At 39.1% G+C, this 25,379-nt stretch overlaps 1 protein-coding gene across 1 annotated transcript; it reads left to right on the forward strand.

Annotated features, from left to right (window-relative positions):
- The first annotated feature begins 1,633 nt into the window (after nucleotides 1-1,633).
- LOC115413275 (rab GTPase-activating protein 1-like) lies at nucleotides 1,634-24,387 on the forward strand. Its single transcript, XM_030126017.1, has 9 exons — nucleotides 1,634-1,710; nucleotides 1,931-2,048; nucleotides 5,491-5,574; nucleotides 5,705-5,815; nucleotides 6,535-6,639; nucleotides 12,390-12,473; nucleotides 12,596-12,667; nucleotides 17,210-17,470; nucleotides 23,973-24,387. The coding sequence occupies exons 2-9, from the start codon at nucleotides 1,941-1,943 to the stop codon at nucleotides 24,135-24,137; spliced, it is 990 nt and encodes a 329-aa protein (XP_029981877.1). The 5' UTR covers nucleotides 1,634-1,710; nucleotides 1,931-1,940; the 3' UTR covers nucleotides 24,138-24,387.
- The last annotated feature ends 992 nt before the right edge of the window (nucleotides 24,388-25,379 follow it).

Consider the following 25,379-nt stretch of genomic DNA (forward strand, 5'->3'; position numbering starts at 1 on the left):
CACCAGGTCACGGTGTGTCCGCAAAAAAAACAGGAAGAAAACAAACAGTTTACTAGTAGAGGGGGTGGGGCCCAAGAACAGCAGCTGCAGATTACGTGGTCAACTCAGTGCTATGACTGAACACCGCCCCCCCCCAAAAAAAAAAATAAATAAAATATTAAATACATATTTAAAGTGAACTCCGGCCCTCGCGGCCCAAATATTATACCGGCCCACCGGGAATTGTCCCGGTCCTCCCGATTAGCCAGTCCGGGCCTGGTGGAGACACAACAGTAGATCATCCACTAATGTGGATGTACTGTACCTCTGACATGTATTTAGCCCATAAAGACCCAGAGCTAATAGTTCCCAAAGGATCTGTTCTCTGTATTTAATCTTTCTTAAGGGATTTATCATCATTTATTCTAATAATATTATCCTCTGTATTTCGCGTTTTTCAGTGTAAATCATGTGTTTTCCTATTTTTAATTCACTGATCATGTAGCTGTTCATAAATGCTCAGAGTAAATTCAAAGGTTTATTTCAAAACAGAGAAAACTGAAGAAAAAGGGACTTTTAAAGCAAAATAACTGAACATAAACCCAGTGTGTCCATCCACTGTCATTGATCCAACTCCATGGGTTTGACTGGTGAATCAATGTTGGAGAAGATGACGGTGTTTCCACAGTAACTATGGAGCCTCTGAACGTCCAAATATGGTCATGTCTGATGACCATGAAAAGATGAGGAACTGTATTTGACACCAATTATTGACATGGATTGATAGGATTAGTGGATCAACAGGAATTAAACAGTTTAGATCAGTAGATGGTTTAGGTTAAAGGTTTAGGTTAAAGGTAGACGTTTGGGTCTTTAAGGGTTAAAGGTGGACGTTTGGGTCCTTAAGGGTTAAAGGTGGACGTTTGGGTCTTTAAGGGTTAAATGGGTTAAAGGTGGACGTTTGGGTCTTTGAGGGTTAGAGGTGGACGTTTAGGTCTTTAAGGTTTAAAGGTGGACGTCTGGGTCCTTAAGGGTTAAAGGTTGACATTTGGGTCTTTAAGGGTTAAATGGGTTAAAGGTGGACTTTGGGTCTTTATGGGTTAAAGGTGGACTTTGGGTCTTTATGGGTTAAAGGTGGATGTTTGGGTCTTTAAGGGTTAATGGTGGATGTTTGGGTCTTGATGGGTTAAAGGTGGACGTTTAGGTCTTTAAGGGTTAGAGGTGGACGTTTGTGTCTTGAAGGGTTAAAGGTGGACGTTTGGGTCTTTATGTGTTAAACTGAAGTATTGGGCTGGAAGTACAGATATTTGTGTTAACGTATACATGTGAGTGTAAGATAAAAGTGATCAGAGAAGTACAGTAACAAAGTATTAATGATGTATTTGTGATGTATATGTATTAAGTCTTATGAAGAATACTAGAAACACAGGACATCCAAGTACAGGTTTGTAGTTCATGTGTTTGGTTGTAAAGACATGATACCTGTTGTGTGTGTGTGTGTGTGTGTGTGTGTGTGTGTGTGTGTGTGTGTGTGTGTGTGTGTGTGTGTGTGTGTGTGTGCGTGAATATGAAAGGTGAGCCCTGTCGTGGGTGTGTCTTGCGTTCTTTCACACACTGTCTCAGCTCTTATACAAAAACCCTGTTGAACCTGTAACACACACTCTTCAACCTGACGCAGTGTGTGTCTGCGTGTGTTTGTGTGTGTGTTCTGCTCTGACTCCAGTCCAGCAGGTACGAGCCTCATGAGGATTTCTGTTGGTTACCTTTGAACCTGAAGTAGACTTTTTCCTTGCGTCTTGGACTTTATCCTGTTTACTTTCACGTGCTATGGTTTGGAGTTGGCTTTAGAAAATCTGAAGAAACGGAACATCTGCACTGTGTGTGTGTGTGTGTGTGTGTGTGTGTGTGTTTGTGTGTGTGTTTGTGTGTGTGTGTGTGTGTGTGTGTGTAGTCAGAGCACCATGATGGAGGAGGTGTCCGTCATGGCCTGTGATGCCCGGGCTGTGGACCAGATGAGTGAGGAGGAGATCCTGGCCTGTCTGGTGGCTGAAACTGGGCCCAAATTCACGGTAAGAACAAACTATTCACCTTTGGTACGTAATGGGAATCTATGTCTAAAATATCTACATTCAGTCTGAGTTTAACCCAGGGGAGTCAAAGTTCTTTTAGTTCAGGGGCCACATTAAGCCAAATTTAATCAGCAGTTGGCTAGACCAGTGAAATAATAACATAATAATATATAAATAATGTCAACTCCAAACTTTTCTGTATGTTTTAGAGCAAAAAAAAAAAAAAAGCGATAAAAACGTTTATATCTGCACTGTAAAAAAATCTGTAATTTAACAGAATTTTACTGTTTATGTTATAGATTTTTCCTGTATTTTTAAGATACAGGAAAATATCAATGAAATGACAAAAACAGACTGTGATTTTACTTGTCAAATGTAAAATAACACGAAAGAACTGTAACTGCGAATAACCATAAAATTTCCATTTTTTCAAAGAAATTTTTTCTTTTTTCACAGAAAAATACAGTTAAAATACATTTGCAAATGTATCGTAATTTCACAAATATTTCTTTTCTATTTATGAGATTAAACTGTTAATTTAAAGTTCAATACTGTAAAAAATATACATATATAAAAACCAGTTAAAATTACTGACAATTAACCTTAAAAGAAGTATTTGTTCTGTAAGTTTAACAAGACTTGTTTGTTAATTGACAAATATCTTGTGCAGCTACGGGAGGTTTTACAACAAAAATGTTGAATAAATGTGTTTTTGTGAATGTATAACATGTATAATAAACTGATAAACTGTCAAAATACAGTTTTTATCAGTGGATTGTACAACTTAGTCTCATTGAAAATTATTTCTATATATTTATAGGTAATTTGATTGTTTTAATACATGTAAATATTCTTTATTAAACATTAAAAAGTCAAATGTAAAGTTAGTGTCAGGATCTGTGCCTGTGTGACTCTCAGCTCCTCCCTCTTGGTTTTGGATCTGTGACTGTGTGACTCTTTGCTCCTCCCTCTTGGTCATGGTCTGTGCCTGTGTGACCCTCAGTTCCTCCATCTCTTAATAATCGTCATCAGACTCACCTGCTGGCGCTGCGTGGCTGCAGCCAATTACCTTTAGCCTATTTAAGGCTTTGGTTTGCAGCCATGCAGCGCTGGTCCATTTTTCCTCTTCACTCTTTTTCATAACCCGGACATTATCCATTTTCATCTACAGACTCTGACTCAGGTTTTGTGTGTTTTTTTGTCTTCCTTTATGGACTCTGTTCTTGGTTCTGTGCTTTCCGTTGTTTAATTTTTATTTTTGTTTAATAAACTTGTGTTTTTTTTCCCTTCAGTACCGAGCATTTGAGTCCTCTCTTTTCCCCCCATCGTGACAGATAGGGCAAAAAACTGTATTTTGATTATGGAAAATTAGCATATTTTTATGAAATGGTTATTTTTCGCTATTTGACAGTATTGTTTTGGCACCCCAAAACAATGCCGGAATAATACAGTTTTTTTGCGCTTTTGTTTTTTTTTTTTTTAACAGTGTACTAGGGATGTAACGATTACTGGTATAATGCTAAACCGCTGTAAAATTGCAGATGGTTAGTATTACCGTTTAAATTCAAATTATCATGATAACCGTGTTTGATTACCACACTTTTAGGGGAAAAAAAAAACACCTATGTAAAGATCTGGTTTTATGTCAAATATTTGAGTATAGTTTTAATTTATTAAAATTTTGATTTTATATGCCTAATATTTGGAACCAATATTCACTTTTAAAGTCTTTGAAAAGCTTTAAGCATCTGTGTGTTATTCATGCAATAAAGTACATACATTTTTCAAATTGGATTTTTTTTTTTTTTTTTGTGTGTTTTCTGGTCTTTTATGTTTTTATAGTAGGTTAAAGTGAAAAAATAATAGCCAGATGATATAAATAAAGCTGTGCTGAAAAAAGATACCAAACGTGTATAGTGAACATTTGTTTATATAGTATATACAGGCAAAATCAAAAGTACTGAAAAACGGCCAAAATAAGCTCAGACCACTAAGGGTTAATATTTGAATGTTTCTGCCAAGAGAGTACATTGTGCCAATTTTTTTTTTTTTTTTTAAATACAACTTCGTTAAATTATTTCAGTGTGTGTATAAGTACTTTTGAACATTTTGAGCACAATTTCAATAATACCGCGATAATAAAGATAACTGTGATAATTTTGGTCATAATAACCATGATATGAAATTTTCATATTGTTACATTTCCAACATCTACCAGCCATCCTTTAAAACAATGTGAATAACATGAACAAACTGAAATTTGTTAAGAAAACTAAGCGCAATTTTAACAATATTATGCCTCAGTTTATCATTTACACATTAAATTACAACATACAATGGATCAACAAATACACAAAACATTTAATCACAGAAAGAATATTGGTACAAATTAAACTTCAGACATTTCAAAATGTTCATATTTGTTCAGGGTTTTTTTTGCGTTTTTGTGAAATGTTTGTTTTAGTGTAAATACAGTAAAATGACATGAAAATGTTTACATTTACAAAGGAAAAAATTTGCATTTGTGAGTAATTATAGGTTATTATGACAGTATTTGACTGATCCAACCCACTTCAGATTAAATTGGTCTGTTTGTGGCACCTGAACTAAATTGATTCATATCTTTCATTGTAATTTTTGCATTTCACAAATTCATCCCAGGGGCCGGACTGGACCGTTTGGCAGGCCGGATCTGGCCCCCAGGCCGCATGTTTGACACCTGTGGTTTAACCCTTGAACCCTGGTGACATTTTCCATCCACTGTACGATAGCATAAAAAAAGCCTTCTATAGAATCATCATACCTCTTTTTTTTATTCATAAATCTCTTAAACAACTTCAACCCTGCTCAGAACTACCAAACATTCAATTATTGTCAGGATTTTAATTCTTTAAATATGAAGGACTGAACCTGCCATATTAAAAAATATATACAGAAATATAAAAATGGCTTGATAAGTTCATTTCCGTACCATTTATCTATCTATTTTGTCCTTATTTAGATTTTTCCTTATTTAATTTTTATCCCTGTATTTATTTCTGCGTTGCTTTTGGTTTGGATTTTCTTCATGTCTTTTCTTGTTTATTTCTATATTTTATTTTCATCTGACATCTTATTCATTCATTGTCATTTTTTTTTATTCATAGTCATATTTACCTCTTCAGTATTCCCCTTTTGTATTTTCTTCCTCTATTTATTTCTGCGTTGCCTATTTATTTCTGCATGGCTTTTTATTTACATTTTCTTTATCTCTTTTCTTATTTATGACTATGAAGAAAAAAATTACAACAACTTGGACGTTTGTCATCCTATCAGTGTTTCAACATGTTGATAGGTTTAGTGTTTCAGAGGTTATTCAACATTTTAGATCAGTGATGGTTTGGGTTGTCAGTCGCTGTTTGGGTCTTTAAGGGTTAAATCCACCTGGACTCTTTTCCCTCAGGTCCCCACAAAGAAAGCCAAACTGAGGAAGAGCTGCCTCCAGATAATGGACGACGAAGAAGAGGACCAGTTGGACAAATACCTGGTCAGGAATCTCAAACAAACTTCCCCTCCATGCTCATCTGTCTTGTCTGGTGGAAGTTTGACGCACCATCTCATTTGTGAACGTTGGGTTTGTTTTCTGCTCGATCTGAAGGTGGTTGTTTGTCTTACAGAAGGAGAACCGTCGCCTTCAGCAGGTCAGCCTTTGTCTGGAGCAGGAGAACGATAACCTGGCCTACAGACTGATCACCGGCAAGATCGCCCTGAGGAACGCCCTGGACACGGTACAGCCAGCTGATGTCGGGGACACTCTGAAATGTCAAATCCAAAATGGTTTCCCCAAAGTCATTAAAAAGAAGCTTTAAATTCAGGAAATTAAGTCTTACTGCAACTGAGACCAGGTCCCACCAAACCAAATGTGGGAGAAAGAGTATGTTTATGTGGAACTACAGGACATGTCACCAATTAAATAAGAAAAAAGAACGAAAAAAAGACTGAACTTAGGTTAACTCCGATTATATGTTGTGAAAGCTGATCAAAATGAAGAAACTATACAACAAAATGACAAAGAAATTGAATGAAAACTAGCAAAAATATTAAGCAATGCTGCACACATGCTGTACCGCATTTGTCCAGCAGTCACTGCCAAAGCGTTCATGTGATTCTGACCTTAGCAACGTAATTGTAAGACTACTGTATTTCAAAATTACTAATATCTCCCAAAATTTGTCCAATTTGACCAATTGGTCCAATCAACTTACTGTTTAGACCAGTTTCTTCCTTGACCAGAAATACATAAGTATGACAAACTACGGCAGTCAGCTGTGTACGGATTTAGTGTGATACCCAAGACACACACACACACACACACACAGAGTCCACTTCCCTTTTGTAATATAGATTGTTAGCGTTTTAAAATGTGCTGTACATACCCTAATGGTGTTATTCCTTTTAATGTTACTGCACATAAAAAGGGTAGAACAGCTGTTTTTTTTTCTTGCAGGCAGAGGACAGAGCGGATGAACTGAGCAGAGACCTTTTACAAACCAGACGTCGACTCCAGGCCACAGAAGATGAGATGAGAGGGAAGGAGGAGGAAGCTGCCATGGTAAGGAACTTCACACACTGGGGGAAGGATGGAAAAAACAACTAAAGACTGCATCATATTTACCTGTGAAGATATATTACCACAGAACTATTCATATTAGTCATAATTGTGGTCCTTTAGTTTAATCAGTGAATTAGAATCTGCTGAGTTTGGACCGCGTAGAACATAGGCTGTATTAGAGCTGAAACAATTAAAGTGATAACGTATGATGTGGCATTTTTACACTTTTCTTTTGTCATCTTAAAATGCTCCTAATAAGCATGTGTCAAACTAAAATGTAAAAGAAACCCACCAGGTATTGAAACTCAAAAATGTGTAATTGTCATATATTTCTGATAAAAGTCTGACCAATCATTTTATTCGGTCCAAATGAAATAATTGGCCGAACTTGGCTGAGCCTCCTGTCAGTCATCCATTACGGCCATCCAGCATCCGATCCGTTATCGCCGTTTCCGCATCCGATATGTGTCCCTCTAAATCTGACGCTTCACTTGCGCTGCTCCTCCTGTCACTGACCACAGTCTACTGTCTAAGGATGTGAATGGACAGAACTCAAATGCACACGTGGAAGGGAAAAAACGGATTTATTAACATCAACAACAACTAAGGGGAACAAACAGGAGTCCGATGAATGAAGGATGGAGATAAAAGTCTAGAAGTCGGATGTACTGGACTAAACAGGTCTGCACAAAGCTCAGCTTTTATGACTGTGGGACTCATACAGGTACATGTACATGGTGTCACACAGTGTAGGATTATGTAGGATGATAAATGTACGGACTATGAAACCTCAAATGTCCACGGAAAATTCGTGGAGACCACGCGTTCACAGTGCGCACGCCCGTCGCCTGGACATCTCATCTCCGTGGTGCAGTGAAGACATTGACCCAGTACCGCACAGACCACACCCTTAAATACAGGGTTTACTGATGGAACAGGGGCCGCGGACCCGTGGCAGGTGGATGATGTATCTGATTACTGAGGGAGGGGTCCACGGACACACCGAAGCAGACCGGACCTCTGCCTCTGCTTCCTCCGCGCGCATCAGGTGAGAGCAGGAGAGAGGAGGAGGAGCCTCAGAGCTCAGGCAGAGGGAAGGGGGCGGGGCTTTGGAGGGAGGCAGGTTGGTCATATTCAAACTTTTACTAAGTGCTGTGAGAAATGCCACATCAGTAGGTATAGCTTTAATCAATTAATCAACTTGAATTGATTAAAAAAAATATTCAATTACAATTTTCCTGAATCAAAGCTTCATTTCCTTATTTTCGCTGCCATTAAACATTGGTTCCACTGTTGTGTCTATATGTTACACCTTTAAACTTTGACTCTTTAACACAAACATTCTAAATGTTTGTTCCAGTTGTATGTTCGTTCCATGTTCAGTTGGATCCAAATATGTTTCAGACTGAGCTGACAGATTAGAGGTTAGAGATGGAACTGGACTGGACTGGACCAGTATATAGATATTTATATATAGACTTTTATACTGTTGTTATTGCTGTTACTTCTATAGGTATCTTTTTACTTCAGCCAGAAGGTATTGTGATCACTTTGCTTTGTGTGTTTGTTTGTGTGTTTGTTTGTTTGTTGGTTTGTTTGTTTGTTAGCAACCTAACGGGAAAAATATTCCAACCATCTTTACTAAATTTTACCCACAGATAGGCCTAGGCCCCGGGACAAACCTATTAAATTTTGGGCCAAGTAGGCCAAAGTTCAAGGTCACAGCAAGGTCACAAAATCTCAAATTTTCCTATCCCTCATCATTGAGCAATTTTCAAAAATTCATAAAAAATTCAAAATGACTCCGATTAGCCTCCATTTTGATCCACCCGTAGCTTATAACAATATCTTGTATCTGGCACAAAATTGTCCACATCTACAGAGGAATGTGGACTGTGTGGATATTTCAATTTAACATTGAAAATCCCATTTACCACACATTTTTCATTATAACTCAACAAATATTGATTGGAATTTAATATAATTTGACAAACACATGACTGCTACCAAGCTTCAACTTTTTCTGCTATATGGAACAACCTTGAAACTGTTTAATATAAAAAGAAATAGTCAGTCCACACATGCACACTGTTTGGGGTGCTTGGCAGAGGTTTGCGTTCTCTGAACACTTGTTTCTGTATCATTTTACTTTGATATTATTTGTGGTTGTTGTTTCAGTTGGTTCTGGAATAAAAGACAAGTAGTTTGTTATCATTATTATTATTATTTTTTGCCTATTCAAATAATCATTTAATCAAATCAGGAAATAGTCAAAAGATTGATCGATTACAAAAATTATCGATAGCTGCAGCTCTAATAAATACTCATACCCTTCTCGTGCTAATCAACCAATATCTACTGATATATAGATGTGTGTGTGTGTGTGTGTGTGTGTGTGTGTCTGTGTATGTGTTCAGTATACCTGCCCAGTTTCAGACACATTTATGAGTTTATGTGCTCAGGCTCATTTATGTTCCCTTTACGTACATAAATAGGTTCATCCATTTCTAACATTGTCATGCATCAGTGCCTTCATACTTCCATGTCCAGTGCGTTGGAATCAAGGTTATAATAGTTTTGGATTTTTCATTATAGTTTAGTTTTATTTAGTTTTGACTTTTTTTTCTCTAATTCAATTAGTTTTAATTCGTTTTTAGAGCAGGTTTGCTGGTTTTTATTAGTTTTAGTTATTTTCTGCTGAGTTTTAGTTTAGTTTTAGTATTGATTTTAGTTTGGTCTTTTCTCTTCTTCTCCGTCGTACTCAAATAAATCCCAGACAGGACTCTGCTGCTTTCTCCCAATTTTAATCTCCATGTTTCCAGGTAGAGTGGGGACCAGAAGACGACTCTAAACCACAAGTGATGGACCGTGAAGTGCCGTATGGTGCCGCTAGCTACAAATTGCTGGAGCAAAATAAATCGATTTCATATCAATCCAATATTGACAACGAAGAAAACTAAGGGAATTTTATCCATAATTTTTATACATTTTAGTTAGTTTTGTAAGCACACAATACAGATTCAGTTAGTTATCATTTTTTCTTTTTAATTATAGTTTTAATTTATTTCAGTTAATGAAAATGTTCTTTTTTTCAATTCTAGTTTTCGTCATTTTGTTAGTTTTTGTTAACGATAATAACCTCGGTTGGAATGAGCGTTTCTCAATCAATCCACCAGAGGGCGCCGCTTGTAATTACCATACTGGACAAATACCACAAAGAAGAGTAAAAGTTTTTAAGAAGAAGAAGAAATTCAATAAAAACAAACATGGCGATGACAGAGGAGGAGGTTTTACTAATATTCAGAAGGGTAGTTGTCATAAATATGTCGGTAGTTTTTCACTAACTCTTTGAAAAGTTCCACTACCTCGTGAAATTATTCTCTTCAAATCTCAACACTGCCCCCTGTGCTTCCAGGTGGTACTGCTCCCTATTCTCCATCTGGATTCGCATCCGCAAGCTCCTGGAAAATGGACAGAATTACGTACGGAATGTAGGCAGAGGACGGACAGAACGCTCCGTCCATATTCGTCTGCATCTTTAACACAGAGCATAAATGAACCCTTAGTTGAACACACACTCAGACTGAACACTTTCTGATGGGTAGTCACTCCCTGATGTTGCTGTCGCTCTCAGCAGCTCCAGACCTCCACTCCCCAGAACACACATGAGGAAAGTTACGGTGAAAACCCACCGGCAGCCGCAGCACACATCTCTGCTCCAGTTCACAGAAAAAACGGACTCTTCAAATTTAACAAAAACGTTACCTCTGCCTAAAAAAAGACGACTAAAGCTGTTTCTCAATATCCGTTCTTGTCTGTTCTTCTGTTCTCGGAATCTCATGAAACTTTATCAGTTGCGGCCCAAGTTCTGTTCCAGCTGAAAGTTCACACAAACCAAGGACACATGGAATACCTGGATGTTGTTCTGGTCTGCTAGCGTAAACCAAGGATGCACTGGTTGGTGACTCGTGTAGACTTGGCCGGAAATATCCCAAGATGCACTTCATGCTACTCTCGAATGTAACAGCAGCTTCTGCGAAAACTTAAAGGTGCAGTATGTAGGAATTCTGTTCTAAGTAATAATAAAATCATCCTGACTGTCACCAGACATTAAGGAATCCTGTTAATTTCAAATACTGATGTCACTGACAGTAGTAGTCCAGCCAGAACCTTTGCATTTGAAAAGCTCAGTGTCAGCCCCAAAATGATGTTTATGTTGTTATTGTGTGTTTTGGTCTGAGGCTCCGCCCATCACCTGTCTGCCAATCACAGAGTCAGAAGCCTTTCAGCATCCAAGTTGGCAGTTCCACTGAGCTGCAGCTGGAACATTTCTGATCATAAATGTCTGACGTTAATGAACCTTAAAGGCCTCTTATTATTCCCAAATACGTCGTGGCAAAGTGAGAAACAAAACAAGGATATGTATAGGAGATGATTTTGAAACATGGAGATGGATGAAAGCAGAGAAGGATTTGAAGACCGATGCCTTAGTCTGACCACTGAGAGCTGGGGCTGCGGCCTCTGCACCCGGTCCCAGTTCGTCGATGTCTTCACCAGGGGCCTGGCTGCAGTCTCTTCTCCTGGCCCTGATGAAGAGACTGCCGGTCCAGGACTGGTGAAGAGACCGGGTACCGGTGTAGGACTGGTGAAGACACCGGGTACCACTGTAGCTTGCCTCTTGCCATGGTAGCTGCTTGTAGTTCAGTGTTTTCTGTGGAAGTGACCTCTTCATGTAGCGGTGTATAATCTGGAAGGGGGTGGGGGGCACGTCCATGGCTCGTTTGGGGGGGGGGGGGTCATGGGTCGGCCGGTTTCTTATAATACTATGTGCGGGGGGGGTACGGTTAGCGATCTATGCCGCTTGTACTTTGCGGAAGCAAAAGTGAAACTTAAGGCTAATTTCCCTTTCCCCTGTCTCCTGAATCTTCATAAACTTTCATTTGAGCGGCAGGACGTTTGTCCTATTCTATTATATATTATACTTATTGGTGTGGTGATGACTTTTTTCTATGAAATTTATGGCGTGGTGGCAAGGATTAGTGGAAACGCTAGTAGTAGATGCTCATGCTGGATCTGGCAACCCCTAGTCTGGGGGGAGGCGGAGAGGATACCATGCTCTACAGTGTTTGGAATGTGATTGCAGTACCAGTTTTGGCCACAATCCTACATACGGCACCTTTAATTCAGAATTATCTGACTGGGTAGATGACCGTAACGAGATGATGCGATACAATGTTGTAACACACCCCAGAGGCAGAATAACCAGAATTATGTCTTCATTATCATCTGGGATTCAACAAAATTTGTTCCATTTTTGAAAGATATACAAAATGTATAAAAAATATGAATGGCATGTAAATACTACAAATGTATTGAAATCAATTCGAGAACCTGAAGGGGTAGGGGTGTCCTGATACTTGATGAATCAGAGGGGAAGGGCTAAGAGGGGGTGTTAGCTTACTGACTAGGTAAATTGTGAACTTTATGCGTAACAAAGTCATTTTACTGTCTTGTTAGTGGAACCTATTAACCACAACTACAGTTAAGCTGACTGTCAGAAACAAATTAAAGGTGGACCACATTAGTTACAGGAGGCTCAAATAAAACAGATCAGACTGGAAAAAACGGACGGACTGAGAAATTCATTGTAAGTCCTAGTGGCTGTCAGTGGTATTACAAATATAAGACCATTGCACATTGGCCTTTGAATGCAATCACAAATTCACTTGAATCACATTCCTTTCCCGCAGTTAAAAGAAGTATTTCGGAGAGAGATGGACAAAGCTGAACAGGATGTGAAAAGGTCTTCAGGCATCATCACTGAATACAAACAGGTCCAGTGACATGTTCAGATTCACAAAATGAAATAGGACATCATGAAGGAGCATTAAAAAGTACCCTGGTTGTGGGTTAAAGGATGTTTGAACTTGATGGTGTTTGCTCTTCCTTCGCTCAGATCTGTTCTCAGCTGACGAAGCGTCTGGAGGAACAACGGGCTGCTCACAGAGAGGAACTAGATTCACACCAGGTGAGAAGAGTTCTGTTTCTGTGGATCTGATATGGATTTTCAGGCCGCACTTGAAGATCCAGTCTAGGGCCAGTCTAGGGCTGGCTGGAGACTAAAGGCCTGATTTACTAAATGTTTGCACGCGTAACAAACATGCTCAAACTTGACTCCACACGCAAAAACACACTGGAGTTTATCTACAAACAGGACACACCAAGGGTTGTGTCTCTCAAACAGGCAAAATAACTCGTCCAACCCATTTAGCGTGTTTGCCTTGACGAATATGTAATATGGGCGTGTCTGCCAGAACGCACAAAATTATTGGGAGGAGTAGATGCAAATATTTATTTAGTGTTTGGAATGTGATTGACCAAACCTGAAACTGGTTGCGGTGTCTGATTTTGCATCCATATTTAGCACGTCTGAAAGGGAGGTTTGAACTGGCACAGCTTCACATCGACATTTATGGAATGAGGGAAGAAAAAATATTTGAGACGTATGTCCTACCCACAGTGCCATTGGAGAACTTCTAGATGAACTAGGGGCTGATCTGGGTCCAGTCACAGGAGGAGTCATTAATATCTTCTATGACTAAACTCCTCCAACGGTACATTTTTGTGCTTTTGGATCATTCCAGTCACTGTTCCCAATAGTGCTGGCGTATCCCAGGGCAGTTTATACAGCAGACTGTCTCCATGATGACAACCAGTAGCACACAAAACCCCTAATAAATAGGGCGGTCTCCAAGACCCTGCACCTGTTGTCATTTGTACAGACAATCTTACTTGATCACCTGTGACATGCAAATCAATAGCACACATTTTTAATGCGAGCAAGAAAATTTGTGCTGTGTAGGCTGGCCGTTTAGTGGTTGGAGGTCAGTGAAATGAGGAAGGAGATGAGGCAGAGGCAGGAGATGGCGTGGTACACGATTTTTTTAATATTTTCAATAATACCTATTTCACACAAAGTGCAAGTGCTGAAAAGTGCAAAGGCTAAAAAAGTGCAAATGCCAAAAAAAGTGCAAGTGCATATGGAGGTTAGAGGAGCAGTGTCTTCTCCAGCAGCAGAACCACAACTGATGAAAATGGGCGCCTTTTATACTGTTCAACTGACTGGATAAAACCACTACAACTCCACAGGGGACTTACAAATCTACATACATTTCTAAAACTAATCTAAAACCTCCATAACTAAAACCTACAAACATAACCTATCTAAAACCCAAGCTATATATCTAAAAACTCTAAATCTAAATACCAAAGTTAAATAAAACCCATAAACCAATAAAATACATCTCCAGGCTCCCCTACACACTTTGGTCCAGGCCAGAACCTTCTTAACGGCTGCTGTTCATGCAGGGACTCTTTTCCCTGACGGACCTGGATACAAGGACAGGGTAAGTACAAACACACCAAACACCATTCACTAAACACTTCAAAATCCACTCACACAAACACTAAACAAAGCTAAATTTAAATATTGCACATTTACGTTGCACTGCTTCTGTTTGTGACCTAATTTGTGTCTCCCTTTTCTCCAGGGCCAAGCAATCATCAATCAATTAAAATACAAGTACCACTGGATGTAAAAACTGAAAAGGAAAGACAATAAAATCAATAAACTACTTTTTAAACCAATCACGTGCAATTCTGTTTGCGCAAATATGTTTGTTTAAAGTGCTGTGCTGTAAACTACATGTGCAAGTTAAAGTGCTTAAGTAAAAAAAGGTACCTGTATTCATACTTAAGTGACAAACGGCTGTTTGTCACATGCTGTTATTTGCGATCTTAGTAAATCAGACTGTAAGCCTGGTCCCGCCTAAGCCTTAACACCTTACTCTTTATACTCTAAAGGCCGGATCGGCTAAGATTCCAATTTGTGTGTACTAATTTGCTTGTGCAATCCAGAATTTTGCGTGTGGGGTGTAACCGTGGTTTGCAGGTGATCTACAAAGTTTATTGTGCAAATTACAACAGGTGCAAAGTCTTGGAGACCGCCCTATTGAGGGTTTTGTGTGCGCTACATGAGACAATACACTGTAAAAACTGCTCTGGGATATGCCAGCATTAATGGGAACAGTGACTGAATGATCCAGGCACAAGGAAATGTAAAGATGGAGGAGTTTAGTCATAGAAGGTATTACATGTCTCATTCATTCAATTATTTTTTCATTTTAGAGCTGGGGAGGCTGTGAAGGTTGGTGGATTGAATGACTGTAAGGTGCACATAATTTAGTCCCACTGTAGCCGAATGTTGGTGCGTATTTTTAATCACAATCATCAGGAGTGGAAAAAAGTCCCATAAAGTGTGTGTGGGTGGGTGGGTGGGGGTGTGTACGTCTCTATTATTTTTTCTTCCATTATTCCAAAAATGTTCACGAGGGTGAAAAATGCATTCTCTGCATCTCGTTTCATCATTTCTGTGTTTCCTAACCACTTCCATGTGTGCACAATTCCACATCCAAACCATTTTCACCTCCTTCTGAGATGTGTTAAATATGGACACAGTTTCTATCAGTAAAGTTGCTTTGAGGTTTGATAAATCACTTTGTGCATGCTAAATTAATATATTTACATTTTCTCCGCCCCATATTGCATATTCATTGTGCCAAATGTATTAACTGGATCAGACACGCTTTATTGCACCTTTGAAAGACGCAACCCTTAGTGTGCACTGTTAGTAAAATCAGTTTGTACATTTTTTGCATGTGCAATGAGTTTGCACATGTTTTAATACATGCAAACCTTTAGCAGATCTGGCCCCAAGTCTATTTTTCTAAAACTTTGTAAGTATTCAAATCTTCTTCTGAAAAAAATACAGAGTAAAATGAGCCATTGGAGTCCAGCAGAGTTGAGTCCAGAGAGTTTTATTCTTCAGTACAGAGTAAAAAGCCTGACCAGTTCTGCACAACAACTGAGTTTATACCAACACAACATCACCTTTTATTGGTGTGTGTATGGGGCGCATATGGCCTTAGAACATGCCCTTTTCTTTTTTTACCATATTTTAACAGCTATTTTTAATGGTGTCAGAATGACCTTTCCCTGCCTTATGTTTAAATTAGTTTCTAATGGTGTCTGTCCAGATAAAGCAGTTTACAGCGTGAATAAGACTGACTTAAATATTATACTAATTACCCCCTGGGGCGCTTAAAGTCCCCATGAGTTCATATTAGGGATGTAAACAATTAATTGACTAATGATTAATTGTCGATAAGAATTTGCTCGATTAAATTATTAATTGTCGGTTAATTGCTCTTTTCCGCCCATCCACAAATGTCTGAAGGCTGCCGGTTTGTCCGTGCTGCAACGCCGCGGCTGGGATAGCCGGTCATCGAACCGGATCATGGCGTTGATGAGTTAGAATGTCTTTATGAACATAGGGGAGCCAAGCACAGACCAGCCAGTCTGTTTGTTGGAGCGGTGCAGCCCCACCTAAATACGTGCACAAATGTGGGGTCGGTATCGGATCGGAGTGTTTTCTTGGTCTAGTCCACAGGTATGTCGAGTATTTGCGAAGCTTCAGGAGGTCGGGAAAAGATAAATGACCGAAAAGTTTCACTTTCACTTCTGTGGAGGCACCACCTTGTACACCCATAGTATTAGAAGTAGGACGGAAAGTGATGCACGCACCAACCAACATGCACGCATCCCCTGGCCGAACTGTGCGTGTGCGGCCAAGTACCCCCCACCACCACCACCACCACCACCACCACACACACACACACACACACACACCGATGAAACGCATGTGCGAGCACCCACCCCCCCCAACGGCGAAATGCACATGCGTGTACCCCCCCATTACACACCGCCACACCAACAGATGAATTCCACAGGAAACACTGACTGTATCCAATGGCTCAATAAATCAATCGTTAAGGAAAATGACATGTTTTTATCATGAACTACATAAACAATATTTAGCTTTTATTCTTATAGACAGTATTGAGAAAGAAATTCAGGTTCTCAGGAAAATCGTCGCTTATCAATTAATCGTTAATCGATCGATAAGGTCAACCAACTAATGATTAATGGATTAATCAATAATTTGCATCCCGAGTTCATATGTGGTATGTTTCATACATGCTGTATCTAATGGAGTCAAATGTTTCGCTAATTACCTTTTTTAAAAATACCTTCAGCTGCCCCTATTGACATTCCTGTGTAATTGCAGTTCTGTGTAAACATCGGTTGCTAATGCACAATACAGCTGTTCTGGTACTTCCTTTTGAATAGTTATCTTCTATGGTTACACAGATTGATATATAGAAATGTAACATGGCCTGGTATAGCAGCCTTACAAAAAATAGCACTGGCATGCAGTTGAAGAGAATGAGAGAAAATTAAAAAAAAAAAACACCACTCTCTTCTATTTTCATCTCAGTTTTCACATGGTTTGAAACCCAACATCGTAGGTTTTCACATTAGCAGGATCTCTTACCCCTGGTTCATGCTGGACTGACTTGAGTAGTTGATGGTTCACCGCTGACAGCAGCAGGTGTGGGTGCTTTCTGATTGCTGAATGTCTTCCTCCTCACCCTGACTTTCCACCTGCCAGAAATCAGTGAAGGCCTGCAGACGCTGCCGACACGTTATCGAGTCCGTGAGCGCAGCACCATCAGACCAGGACGAGCACGGATCAGCAGAAGGTTTTACTACAGAAGAACAAAACCAGGATAAGGACAACAAAGACCGCAGAAAGGTGACAAAAACCAGAGTGGACCAGGAAAAGGAGTCCCTGAGAGCCCAGATAAGGGATCTAGAACAGGAGCTGGCCCAGACCAAACTCCAGGTGGTGGAGGCCAAGTGTAAGATCCAGGTGAGATCCAATCATCACACACTAGACAGGGGTAGTTTTACCGACGATGCCCTTTTGTGAACCTAATATCCAAGCGAACCCTTTGACATCCACATGATGTCATTTTATTTTAGAGTGGGGCTTTAAATCTTTTGAAAATGTTTCATCTGTCATCCAAGAGACAGAACTGAAGAAGTCTTCTGGATGAGAGATGAAATGTTTTCAAAAGATCTAAACCAGTCCAGCTGAACCCACAAGACCTACAAAGAAGTGTCAGAGTCCATTTTATCTATCTATCTATCTATCTATCTATCTATCTATCTATCTATCTATCTATCTATCTATCTATCTATCTATCTATCTATCTATCTCTATCTATCTATCTATCTCAGTGGTTCTTAACCTGGGTTCGATCGAACCCTAGGGGTTCGGTGAGTCAGTCTCAGGGGTTCGGCGGAGGTCAAGACACACACTCGACTCATTAGTCGGGTGTGTGTGTCGGGCTAGGTCCGTGTATGTAAACAAACGGCTTCGGAGACTCTTTCTTTGATTGACATCCAATATACGTAGTGTATTGTTGTTGCTTATAGCACTACAACACATCTGGAAGTGTTTATAATCTCTTCCACTCGTCTGACGATGAATTATTTGACTATTTTCCACATCGTTGTTATGACTTTTGCTACTTCCTGTTAACCACGGAGGCAGCAATGTATAGCGTTTGTTTACATTTTTTGGTCACCGCACTGGTCAGTTACAATCATGTGATGACCGACACACCGTCGCAGATGGAGAAATCGTATTATGCTAAAGCCAAGCTAGTGCCATAATAAAACAATAATCACAAAAATACTGAAGGAGTATAACGAGAACTTTTTTTGATACACTACATGCAATTATCTTTTTTTTATGTCAAAATTGTGTGGTTCGGAAAGTTCGGAGCGAGATGAAATGAAAACCGGGTTGAAAATGATAAATAGCATAAATACAATAAGTTCATTATTGGAATACATTAGGTTAAAAATTAAAACCATTTCAGTGTGGTAGTATTAAAAAAGGTCATGTCTTTGTGAAAAGGTATGTAATTTGTTGTGAGTTCATGCACTGTATTGGTTTTGTTCTTTGAACACAATGATGTTAATGCACGGTTCATTTTGTGCACCAGTAAAACATATGCCTGTGTCTTGAATTTGAAAAAAAAATCATATTTTATTCTTCAATAAAGAAGGGTTCGGTGAATGCGCATATGAAACTGGTGGGGTTCAGTACCTCCAACAAGGTTAAGAACCACTGATCTATCTATTCATTCATTCTTTGGAAAGGAAAAGAGACTAAATAAAAACACCTAAAATCATCATAAATCATCTAAATAATAAATAAAAATAATATTTTAGATCATTTTAAAGATGCAAACATACACATGAACTCACCATGTTTTCACATATCAACACAAAACTGAATGAAAAAAAAGGATAAATTCGATGTTTAATTAAAGAACAGAACAGAACAACATAACTAGATTCCTTTCTTTTAACATTACAGTTCTGGATTAGACCTGCGTGTAGTTGGCCCCCCACCCAACGAAAATCTCTGGATAAATATTCTCATTCATTTGTGCTTTGTTAGTGCTGGTTTGTGCCGTTAAAATTTTCGTTTGTGCTATTATGGTTTTATGGATATTGCAAGATTTATTTTCAGCCGATGACGTCACACAGCCCCCCACTTCCTCTAAATCGAGCGGAAATGGTTGCGTTTGTTTGTGCGTCATTAGTGCTGGTTCGTGCCGTTAAAATTTTCGTTTGTGCTATTATAGTTATTGAGTCATTAACAATTCTTTTATAGGTCATTCAGAGGTCACCCAGCCCCCACTTACTCCAAATTTAACCGAAATGGTGGCATTTGTTTGTGCTTCGTTAGTGCTGGTTTGTGCAATTAAAATTGTCGTTTGTGCTATTATGGTTTTATAGATATTACAAGATTTATTTTCAGCCGATGATGTCACACAGCCCCCCACTTCCTCTAAATTGAGTGGAAATGGTTGTGTTTGTTTGTGCTTCGTTTGTGCTAGTTAGTGCAGTTAAAATTTTCGTTTGGGCTATTATGGTTTTATACAGATTACAAGATTTATTTTCAGCTGTGATGTTACATAAGCCCCCCACTTCCTCTAAATTGAGTGGAAATGTTTGCGTTTGTTTGTGCTTTGTTTGTGCTAGTTAGTGCTGTTTAAAGTTTCGTTTGTGCTGTTATGGTTTTATAGATATTACATTTATTTTCAGCCGATGACGCTAAGCAACACCACCACCCCCACCCCACCCCCGCTACAAATTCACCCGCAATGGTCTTTAATGTATTTTTACAGGAGCTACATTTGCACTGGATTCCAAATTGTTCTTCCTCTGTTCATCACAGCTGTCACGATGGTCTTACCTGATCATAACCTCTTGATGCCTCTTCCTTGTTTACCTGGTAAAGTTGTCCTGTCAACAATGTTTGAAATTTCAATAAAAAAAGCAATGCAAAGTAAATGTTTTGTTCAGTAGTTTTGTTCCTGATTTATGTAAATAGAGCATCATGAGACTTCACAATTTTACCACTAGTGGGAGGTGGACAGGTTTGAACCTGAAGTACACCTGTGGAAAAAAAGTTTGTGCTGCAGGAAATTCACATCTAATATTGCATGTTTTTACAAGTTTTAGCTTCTCAGCATAGGATTTACAACCCTCTGCAAAATCTGATTTCTGGTCAATGTAAATGAAATGTTTTAAAACTAAGTTAGCAGAATATTGACTCAAAAATTGCTCACAAAATATTGCTCAGTATTAAAGTAACCCTTTTGACAAATGGAGAGAATTTATTCCAGAAAAGGCTGAGTACCACAAATTTTCTAAAACCAAAAAAACAAAAGAATATACCATTTGAAGCCTGGCACCTGGACTCATGTCATAAATGAGCAGATTTGGAAAGCAGTCAAAAGTCATTGCACATTTATTTATAAAAGAGCCAAGGTCTTTCCATCAATTACAATTACACTGAAGTCAGGAGCTACTGTAAAGAGCGCCATGGTCATCTTGACATAACATGTGAGATAGAGCCAGCAATTAACAGCCAAATGGTGTTCAAATGTTGCATCAACAATGCTGGTGACTCCCTGCACACTGGCTGTTCAAAGTGTTTCATGTCTGGAAACATGCTTGTGCAGATCGCCAGAGAAATATGTGAAGGCAGGATGGAACCCCATGTATGGCAGGCATCACAGGCAAAGACGCTGATGGACTTTGGAGATCCGAACCTTATGACAGAAAACTGACTCAACAGTATGTTTTGATGATGATTTAGAGCTGTAGAGAGAATTCCCTTTGAGTGAATTTCCCTCTACTCTGGTGCTCTAAGGAAACACATTTACTTTGAGGGAAGTCGTTGCTTTCCAGGGAGGCTTGACCCAGGATGCTCTTAGACATTATGTATCTGTGAGATGGATGAAGACCTAGGAAGTGGAGTGAAAACAGCATCAGAAAAAAGCATCAAAAAACACCAAAATATGCCCACATGTTGTGCTATACACAAAACAGTGATCACTTCATTGCTTCATTTAATTCATTTGCAGTATTATTTTATCATTTCTTACTTTTTGGTACAATTCATGCTTGTAAATATCCTCACAAAATCCTTACTTCAGTTCATAGTTCACGTTCATAATTTGTGTCCTCCTGTTTAAAACACAGCTATTTTTATGTTTTATTTTGCACATAAAGTCAGTACTACAAACCTTAGTGATTTTTATTCATGCAGTCATCAACTTCAAATGCATATCTGTATCCCTGGTCCTCGAGATCTACTATCCTGCATGTTTGAGATGTATCCCTCTTCCAACACACCTGATTCAAATGATGAGCATATCATCACACACTGCAGAAGCCTAATAATGACTGTCAGGTGTGCTGGAAGACGGTGACATCTAAAACAAGTAGGATAGTGGCTCTCGAGGACCAGGGTTGAGGACCAGCGATCTATAGATATACATACATATATCTATACACATGTAGATTTATTATATCAATCTACAGTTTTGTTGTTTGTAGGCAGTGCTGGGCAGTAGTGCACTGCTAGTAATATTACTGTAATTAAATTACTTTTTTCCAGTACTAAAGGAGGTTTGGTTCTCACTCCTTGAAGAAACATACTTTCTGCTCAGAGGTTTGAGAAGCTTCTGCTAATGAGATACAATCACTATTTCACTTGTAAACATTAAGGCCCTGCTAAATGTTTCACTGCAAAGATGAACAAAATGTTAAACACTCTTCTTATATCACATTCTACATTTTATTCAATGAGCTGATCTTTGCTGTTTTTATGAGGGACAACGCAGAAAGTATTACTTTACAAGTCAGAAGAGAGTTCGTTCATTTGGATTTTTTGTTTCCATGTGTATTATTCACAGTACATTACATACTGTGTCCCATCAGGTGATGAAACACTGCAGTGTTTACAACTCTAGGTTTTCTTCTACTGAGTTAAGGTCATGTAATGTTCAAATAAAATAAAATAAAGCGTGTTTAGTTCCCCAAGGAATAATCTGTTCAAGATCATTTTTTAGGGAAGGAAAATAATTATTAAATTAAAAGTAATGAAATTAATTAATTTAGCTACAAAGTCATAAGTAACATAAATACATTTTAAATGAGTAATAAATGAAACGTAAGTTATTACACTTTGTTGGTAACTTCACTGTTCAAAGGTGCATCCTAAAATACTCATCTTTGGTTTGATATTCTGTCTACTCTAGCTACCTAAAAAAACAATGCCTTATAAACCAATTAATACTAATCACTCAAATAATTACTGTTTAGCACAATAACCTAAAACAGCTGTTACCAAAAATATCGTGTGTAGCCTAGCAGTTTGTCAAAGCACAGCAACACAAATGTATAAGGAAAACTGAACATTAAACAACAATATTGATATCGCTAACTGATCTGATGATGATCATATCCTTGCAGTTGTTTTCTACAGTCATAAAACAAGCAAAACACGTAAAAATATTTACCTGGAGTTCTTGTTCAGGGTGACATCCCAAGAGCTTGACTGGTTGACTGGAGGCTGAGTGAAAAACTCACCCAAACAGACAGAACCAGGAGGACAAAAGACAAGCGTGGACCACAACATAACCTCTAGAATCTGTTTGTGCTTCATGTGTCTTTAATGCATTTTAATGAACGGGAAACACGGACCAAACCATTTTTGTAGTTAACTTGGAGGGGGACGGGGTTAATGCTAACAGCTCAAACAAAACTTTAAAAAGGCACTGACTAGCACTAACGAAGCACAAACAAACGCAACCATCTCCACTCAGTTTAGAGGAAGTGGGGGGCTGTGTGACGTCATCGGCTGAAAATAAATCTTGTAATATCTATAAAACCATAATAGCACAAATGACAACTTTAACGGCACCAACCAGCACTAACAAAGCACAAACAAACGCCACCATTTCGGTTAAATTTTGGAGCAAGTGGGGGGCTGGGTGACCTCTGAATGACCTTTCAAAGAATTGTTAATAACTCAATAACTATAATAGCACAAACGAAAATTTTAACGGCACAAACCAGCACTAACGAAGCACAAACGAATGAGAATATTTATCCAGAGATTTTTGCTGGGTGGGGGGGCCAACTTCACGCAGGTCTGGATTAGACTGTTTTATCCAAAATGTATCTGATATTGTAAAAGGGAAGTGGACTCTGTGTGTGTGTGTTTGTGTGTGTGTGTGTGTGTGTGTGTGTGTGTGTGTGTGTGTGTGTCTCGCAGACATCAAACTAAACCCGTACAGAGCTGACTGCTGCAGTTTGTCATACTTATGTATTTTTGTTCACGGAAGAAACCAGGAAAAACAGCAAGTTGATCAGACCAATTTTTTTGGGAGATATTAGTAAGTTTTAATACAGTAGTCTTAAAATCATGTTGCTATGGCCAGAATCATGTTGCCTACACTTAGAACAATGGGGTAACATTACAGTTTGGCGGTGACTGCTGGACAAATTCTGTACAGCATGCATGAATACACAACAAACCATGCATGAACACACAATCCATATCCCGACCCTGAGGGGTCGGGATATGGATTTTAAACCCCCCCCCCCCCCCCCCCCCCCCCCCTTGCATCCCACCTTCAGTATTGATAATGATGAAGTCCAGGAGGTGGAAGATCTTTTCCCAAAAGTCTGCTCTCCCCAGCATAAAAAACTACCACATCTAGAGCCTGTGGTTCCCCACATGTCAGCGCGCTAGTTTTATATAATTCTTTAAGCTGATTTATGATCTGGGTTTGGTTCAGTTGGTCAAATCCAGGTTCTTCAAAAAAAAAAAAGAGATGGAAATCAATGTTATGACATGATATAAGCTTACTGAACTGACGCCACAAAACATGCGTATCAACATCTAAACTACAGACTAAACAAGACTAGGCTGTGTCAATGAAAATAAAGTAGTCCTTAAGTGACACTCACACCTCTGTGTTCTTCATGAACAGGAGCTGGAACACCAGAAAGGAACCCTGACCAACAATCTGCAGGAATCAAAGAACAGCTGGTTGAGTAAGGCTTTCACCTCTCTGCGCACATCCAGTGGAAGACTGAACAGCATTAGCAATCAGAGGGACGCCACACCCACCAAAGCCTGGAACCTGCCTCGGTAAAGAAACTCTGAAAAACTCATATGGAGTCCAAGAACATCGCATGTGACCACTTTTCAGCCAGTGTCCCTTTTCCCCACTCCCCTCTGGGGGAGGGACTACTGTTTCAGTTGTAGCCACCTGCAGCCCAAGGATGATGAGATCTGAGATGGACCCCCTCATGTGCCTCCACCCTACTGCATGTTTACAGACTGGAACTACATCTGTAAATGGACGTCCATCAGTCCTGGTGCATCTACAGCCTGTCTGTCCATGGGAGTGGATCTGTCCTTCACTGTGGTTCTTCCCTCAGGTTTCTCTTTTCCCACTGGGTTTTGGAGTTTTTCTTTGCTGAGAAGGAGGGTCTAAGGACGGGGGATGACCAGGACATTAATGCATTTCCTTCATCTACTGTTTGTTTCACTGTTGTTTGTTTTCATATCCAACTAATTCTGTAAAGCCCTGTGTGGCAACACTGTTGTGATATAGGGCTGAACAAAGAAAACTGAATTGAATTGAATTGGACTGGAATAAAACTGGACTTGTCAATCATTTGACTGTTAGCAGTGTTTCCAACTCCTCAGTAGTGAAAGTATCTCTTTTCTGTTCTACAGTCACTAGAAGTTCCTAAATGACATCATCACCTAATTTGCATAATAGTAAATGTTCATGTAATTGTACTGATCAATGTAGGACAGAGGAATAACATTGAGTTAGAGACAAAAAGTGAGACTCAAAACATCCTAAATCTGTTCAGAACTCCAGACCTACTCTGACCATTCTAGTTTAGTTTAATGTCCCTGTTCCAACCTTCCTCCTTTATCTGGGCTTGGGGGCCGACTAAAGGGACCAAACAGAGACCCTCTGGACCAGGTACTGAGGTTAGGGATTGATTTACTTTACTTCTTTTTTCTGTATTGTTAAGATGTTCTTGTGTGGAAAATTTGACAGTAAAGTTTTTTTGCATGGACATTATCTGTAGCCTGCGTAGTATTTGTTGTGCCACAAAGTTTTTTAGGTGAGGGAAAATTCAAAATAGTGGCGTGACTGTCAAAGCATGTGGATACAGCACCACCTTATGGAATGTGTACAATGAAAACACAAACCAAATGAAATTAGAACCAATAATTTAAAATAATTCCCACCAATAGAGAATAAATGGGTGGGATGTGTAAGTTTGAATGATTCTGATCCAGATCTGATCTTATAACTACCATCAGTGATTGTAAACCAGTGACCCCTGATTGACTTCTAAAAATTAAATAA

This window comes from Sphaeramia orbicularis, chromosome 22, assembly GCF_902148855.1.
Source record: "Sphaeramia orbicularis chromosome 22, fSphaOr1.1, whole genome shotgun sequence".
NCBI classification, from domain to species: domain Eukaryota; kingdom Metazoa; phylum Chordata; class Actinopteri; order Kurtiformes; family Apogonidae; genus Sphaeramia; species Sphaeramia orbicularis.

What these genes read in the sequence shown, in the direction of transcription:
- LOC115413275 (XM_030126017.1), top strand. Translation starts at nt 1,941, where the DNA reads ATGATGGAGGAGGTGTCCGTCATGGCCTGTGATGCCCGGGCTGTGGAC. An exon ending in AGGAGGAGGAAGCTGCCATG is followed by an intron (nt 6,640 to 12,389) that starts GTAAGGAACTTC and finishes CCTTTCCCGCAG; the next exon opens with TTAAAAGAAGTATTTCGGAG. An exon ending in AGGAACTAGATTCACACCAG is followed by an intron (nt 12,668 to 17,209) that starts GTGAGAAGAGTT and finishes TCCACCTGCCAG; the next exon opens with AAATCAGTGAAGGCCTGCAG.